Here is a 6,388-nt window from a genome sequence, read left to right as displayed (position 1 = left end):
GGTGAGGAAGAACATGATAAAGAAGGCCGGGTGATTATAGCTGAATTTGATGCGTTTGTGCTGGTTACAGCCTATGTACCTAACGCAGGCCGCGGTCTGGTGCGACTGGAGTACCGGCAGCGCTGGGATGAAGCCTTTCGCAAATTCCTAAAGGACTTGGCCTCACGTAAGCCTCTTGTGCTGTGTGGGGACCTCAATGTGGCTCATGAAGAGATTGACCTTCGCAACCCCAAGGGAAACAAAAAGAATGCTGGTTTTACTCCACAGGAGCGCCAAGACTTTGGGGAACTGCTGGAAGCTGTACCACTGACTGACAGCTTCCGGCATCTCTACCCAGATACAGCTTATGCCTATACGTTCTGGACCTACATGATGAATGCACGGGCCAAGAATGTTGGTTGGTGTCTTGATTACTTTCTGTTGTCTCACTCTCTGTTACCTGCACTGTGTGACAGCAAGATCCGTTCCAAAGCCTTGGGCAGTGATCACTGTGCAATCACTTTACTCCTAGCACTGTGACTCCTCCCTAAGATCACTCTTGAGCCTGAGGGGGGGAAAACCTTCAAACAAGCATCTCCTCTTTAAAAATTTCTTCTACAAAATCTGCAGTGTATAATGCCTTCTAAAAGTAATATGAACCCTCCCAATAGTTTCCTGTCCTGGTGGTCTCGATTTTTTTAAGCCAAGATTTTTATTTTGTTGAGTCTTGTTTGCTTTTAAGCAAATGCTACTGGTAACTTCCTCATTCAAACTGTCCATGTGAAAATAAAAAGTCATAGTTTAAAAAAAACCCAAAAAACAAAAACAATGATCTCCTAAAACATTATACAACATGGGGGAACTTGGAGGATATTATGGTCAGTGTAATATCTCAGTCACTAAAGGACCAATACATTGCTTTAGAACAGATGAGGGGGAAAGTCATAAGAAAAGAATATATGATTAGGCATTATATGTATGAGAACAATCTGGAACAAGGGATGCATTGCAGGGAGGGAGGAGGGGAAAAGAAAATGTACGACAATGAAAAAAAGACATTAAAATACGACATTTTAAAAAGAGTGCATCAGATTATTTCAAAGAGCAGTTTAGGAAGACAAAGCAAAATATAATAATGAAATGTGCAGAGATAGAATTAGAGAATAAAAAGGGGAAATGGTTCAGTGTTTATCTATCTGAAATAACTGAAAAGCAAATTCAAGCCTTGAATTGCAATACTTTGAGATGCTATGGGCAAAATCTTGAATGATCCAGAAGGTATTAGAATTAGAGAGAGAGAGAGAGAGAGAGAGAGAGAGAGAGAGACAGAGAGAGAGAGAGAGAGAGATGAAAGGAATACACAAAATCACTGCACCAAAAAGAATTCACTGACATGGAAATATCAAGATCAAGAGCCATTGAAAGAAGACATTCTAGCTGCACTAAAGACATTGGCAAAAAATAAGACCTGATTTTCCAACAGGGTGAAAAGAAAACCTACTGACTGGTAATGAACATTTGGCAATATCATCTCAGACAAGGGTTCTCATAACAAGAGTACACAGAAAACTTCTGGACCTCCAGAAGAAAAAGACTGATAACACAATTATAAAATAAGCAAAAGACATAATAAGACTTTTCACAAAGGAAGAAATTCAGATGGCCAATAGACACATGAAGAAATGCTCAAAATCACTGGCAGTGGCTTTGTTCACAATAGCAAGGAGTTGGAAGTTACCTAAGAGCCCATCAACAAAGGAATGGATAGAGAACCTGTGGTATATTCACACAACGGAATATTATACTGCATTAAAAAACAAGGAATGCATGTAATATTATTCAATATGGGTGACCCTAAAGGACATTTTGCTGGGTGAAATATCTCAAAAGGACAAATACTGCATGGTGCCACTGTTGTAAAACAGGACTGACATCGGGGTTGGGGAAGACTGAGAAAGATGGGATATACAATGTATATTGCATTGAAACAGATAAGGGAGAAAACTGTTTAAAAGGGATATGTGATGAGGTATTATTGTCATGACAGGAGTCCAGAACGAAGGCTGCGTAGTGGAGTGGACTTGGGAGGAGGGATTGTAAAACAATGAAAAATTTTTCTTTTACTTTTCAAAGAGTGTAATGAGGTTGGGGGATAAGTGGGCAGGGAGACAAGTGCAACAATGAATGAATGGAAATCCAAAGTCTCTGTAAATTTTCATTAAAATTAATAATACTTTTAAAAAATTTTAAAAAGAGAAAAAAATCACTGGCAGTAAGAGATATGCAAATCAAAACCACAATGAGATAACATCTCATCCCAGTTGCAGTGGCAAAGTTTAGCAGTCCAGCAAGCAATAAATGTTGAAGAGGATGTGGAGAGGTGGGAACTCTCATACACTGTTGGTGGGATTGTAAATTGGTACAACTACTCTGACGATAGTTTGGTATTTTCTCAAAAAGTTTAACATAAAAACTTTGTATAACCCAGCTATTCCACTAAGAGGAATATACCCCAAGGAAACTTGAACTGAAAAACAAACAGAGATATGTACACTAATGTTCATAGCAGCATTGTTTACCATTGCAAGAACATGGAAACAGTCCAAATGTCCAATTACAAATGAATGAATTGAGAAATTGTGGTACATCCACACAATGGAATACAATGCACCATCCAGAAGCAACAATTTCAAAAAATACTACATAACTTTAGAGAGACTGGAGAGCATTATAGTGAGTGAACTATCTCAATCTCATAAGGACAAATACTGCAAAAGACCATTATGGTAAATGTAGAAGGATAACTAGTAAAACAGGTATGGGGACAGAAGTGGGCAAGAGGGGGGAATGGAAGGATGAGGATGGGGAGGGGCAAAAGCATAAGGTTGCAAAGTTTGGTGGGTAGAGGGAGGAAGAGAAGGAAACGGGAAGGATCTGGTGGGGACTTGAAAAGACTGGGTAATGATGAGCAAAGTCCAATGGTGATTGCTTTTATAAAATATAATGCATGGGAATGATTATATGAAACACAGTAAGAATAAAGAATAACGTGAAACACAATATATACAAACTTTTGAACAAACCAATATAAAATAAAATGTTTTTAAAAAGGCCTGAGGAATCAATGGGATACCAATTGGCATGTTTCAAATGACAGATACAGCTGTGGATAACACCAGCCCTGAGCACACCAGGCTATGCTAGGAAATTTGGAGGAAAACTGTCCGGCGGACTGACAGGAAGAGATCCATATTTGTTCCCATTCCCAAGAAATGTGATCCAACAGAATGAGAACATTACTGGACAATTTAATTATTATCACCTTCAAGCAAAATATTTTTGGAGATCATTCAAAAACAACTAGAACTGTATATAGACATAAAACTTCCAGAAGTTGAAACTGGATTTAGAAGAGGCCATGGCACCAAGGAAATAATTGCTAATGTCAGATGGATCTTGGCTGAAAGCAAAGAACACCAGAAGATTGTCTACATGAGCTTTATTTACTATGTAAAGGCATTTGACTGTGTAGACCAAAACAAATTATGGTTAACATTGAGAAGAATGGGAATCCCAGGACACTTAATTGTGCTCTTGCAAAACCTACCTACATAGAGCAAGAAGATGTTATGCAAACAGAGCAAGGGAACATTATACGGTTTAAAATTCTGAAAGATATGTCCCAGGTATAGAAGCTGGACTCTATGAAGAAGAATGTGGTATCAGGATTGGAGGAAGACTTATCAATAACATTTTTTAAGCAGATGATACAACGATGTGCTGAAAATGAAGACTTGCAGCACTTGTTGCAGAAGATCAAAGACTCCAGCCTTCAATATGGATTACATCTTATCAAGAAAACAAAAATTCTAACCACTGGGCAGATAGGCAACATCATGATAAATGGAGAAAAGATGTCATCAACTTCATTTTACTTGAATCCACAGTCAATCTACTTGATACCAGCAATCAGGATCTCAGAAGATGTGTTTCACAGGAAAAGTCTGCTGTCAAGGATTCCTCCAAATTATTGGGAAGTAATGATGTTAGTTTTAGGATTAACGTGTGACTAATTCAAGCCATGGTCTTTTCAATCACTTGCTGTGCTGCTGAAGCTGGACAATGAATAAGGATGACAAAGGAATTGATGTCTTTGAGCTGTGTCATTGGAGAAGAGCACTGACAATGGTAAGAATGGCCTAAGGAACAGATAGGTCATGGAGAAGGTACAGCCAGGATTCCTTCCTTCCTTCCTTCCTTCCTTCCTTCCTTCCTTCCTTCCTTCCTTCCTTCCTTCCTTCCTTCCTTCCTCCCTTCCTCCTTTCCTCCCTTCCTCCCTTCCTCCCTTTTCCTTCCTTCCTTACATCAGATAAGGTGACCACAGCGTCAATAGAGTGCTTCATGTCATTGCTTCTCCATGACCTATCTGTTCCTTAGGGCATTCTTGGCACTGTCAGTGTTCTTCTCCATTGGAGGAAATCTTCATCCTAGAAGTTTTACTGCTGCTTAAAATTTTGACATAATGTGTGAGGGTAGCAGAGGTCTCTATCGTAGATGGAGGTACAAAACAGCACAAAAAACTAGATACAATTTTACAAATTCCAAGTGTGATCTATGTATCAATTTAGAGTCATTGGAATCTCCATTCACAGTAGCTGCCAAGGTCTCTCCAAGGGTTTATAATAGATGCTTACAAGCAAGACTGATAGCAAGACAAAATACTGAATGGAGGCTCTCCTGGAGCCACAAAAACAAGAGAAAGCACTTGTGTGCCATATTGTTGTTTTTGTTAAGTCACATTGAGTTGTAGACAACTCATTGCGACCCTAGGAACTAAAGCCCAGAGCACTGTTCATATTTGTTTTAATTGGGGCGCTCCACCAAACACTGTCCACCATAAGTAACCATTATCACATTTGGCACATGAATAAACCAGGCCACCCTACTTACTGCTCACCAATCCCAGCCAATAGCTTCTGTAGAATCAGCTCCTGTAGATGACTTTTAAACTGGTCTCAGGGCCATGCCCCTACCCTCATGGGTTTTTCAACAGAAGGCTTTATCACAAATGTGTCACTTTTTATAGAGTCATCAGGTATCTGGGCTGACAAGAAGCAATCAAGTCCTAAACTTTTCAAAATGATGAAGTGATAGCCAGTACCAGACAAAATAATTTCAATATTTTTAGATTATAGGCCATCTAAAGACTACTATTGATCAAAACCTTTGCTTCTTATTCCTATAAGAATAAGACACTTAGTGGGATGGGATTGAAAAATCTTTTTATAATAGCCTTTGGTGCTACTGATTTTCCTCATAGGTTACATTGCTAGCAAAACCTCTCTTTTCTTGAAACCTGAGGTGTACATATGATTAGAATAATTTACTCCAGGAGTTTGAATCTTATCTTCAGAATAACACACCTTTGATGTTAGGTGGTGTGGTGTCAAGGGTTTACCTTTCAAAATGCCTTTCTTATCCCTTGATATCCTAAGACTCCACCCTGCTAAAAAGCATGGCCTAAATGGCCACATTCAGTTCTTCTGGGTCATGGTCTATGCCCCAGTGCTCTGAGAAAAGAGGACAGCTCCTGAGACTCTGAGTGGGCCTACTTTCTTTCTGTTGGGTAGGACAACATCCTAACCTGATCCAGGTGATATGCATCATGTTTGTCAAGCCAATGCCATCAACAGCTAAGTGAGCTTCCAAAACCCTTCCAGCAAATTGTAAGGCAAGGAAGATTGAAGGGATATTAAGGCCTGAGAGTGGGGTTTGGAGAGAAGAAACAGTTAACATTGAAAATGATGAAATGAACACATGAAACAACAAATGAAATGTTTGGGACATTTTTAACCTGGGTTTTTCAGTAGTTAGTTTGATACTAATTGCTATTAAGGTTAGAATTCTAAATTAAACAGGTGGTAACTAAGACAGTATCCTTTTTTTCAGCCCACACAGCTAGTCTAATTAGCTAGACATTATTGAAGGAAGGTCTTTGAGTTCCTTACCTATAGTTTATAATGGATGTGTGTTGCAGACAGAGGGTAAAGTAATTTTATAATTATTAATAGTGAGACAGACTACCAGGAATGATATAGAACAGAAAGCGTGAAAAACAGGGGACCGGCAGTTCTCCTGACTGAAGGCCCCAAGCCATGCTTCTCTGGGTATTTATTAAAAATCATAAGGAAGGTAAACAAAGTAAAATCATAAGGAAGTTGTTGTTGTTATGTGCCGTCGAGTCGTTTGCGACTCATAGCGACCTTATGTACAACAGCCCTAAACCCTGCTCTATCCTGTGCCAAACACATTGCCTCTGACACAGCCATCCCGATTACCCCAGTCACTGAATCAATCCACCTCATAGAGGGTCTTCCCCTCCTGTGCTGTCCCTCCACCCTACCAAGCA

At 39.4% G+C, this 6,388-nt stretch overlaps 1 protein-coding gene across 1 annotated transcript in view; it reads left to right on the top strand.

The window, feature by feature from the left end:
* LOC102873369 (DNA-(apurinic or apyrimidinic site) lyase-like) overlaps positions 1-519 on the top strand; it is a 1,025-nt gene extending 506 nt beyond the window's left edge. The window contains exon 2 of the mRNA XM_006887768.1: positions 7-519. Coding sequence (XP_006887830.1) covers positions 7-519 — 513 coding nt within the window. The remainder of the gene's footprint in view (positions 1-6) is intronic.
* The last annotated feature ends 5,869 nt before the right edge of the window (positions 520-6,388 follow it).

This window comes from Elephantulus edwardii, unplaced genomic scaffold (assembly GCF_000299155.1).
Source record: "Elephantulus edwardii isolate Elephantulus edwardi_28Jun2011 unplaced genomic scaffold, EleEdw1.0 scaffold00061, whole genome shotgun sequence".
NCBI classification, from domain to species: Eukaryota; Metazoa; Chordata; class Mammalia; order Macroscelidea; family Macroscelididae; genus Elephantulus; species Elephantulus edwardii.
The sequence above is the reverse complement of the archived record's forward strand: the minus strand, read 5'-3'. Positions and strand labels throughout refer to the sequence as shown.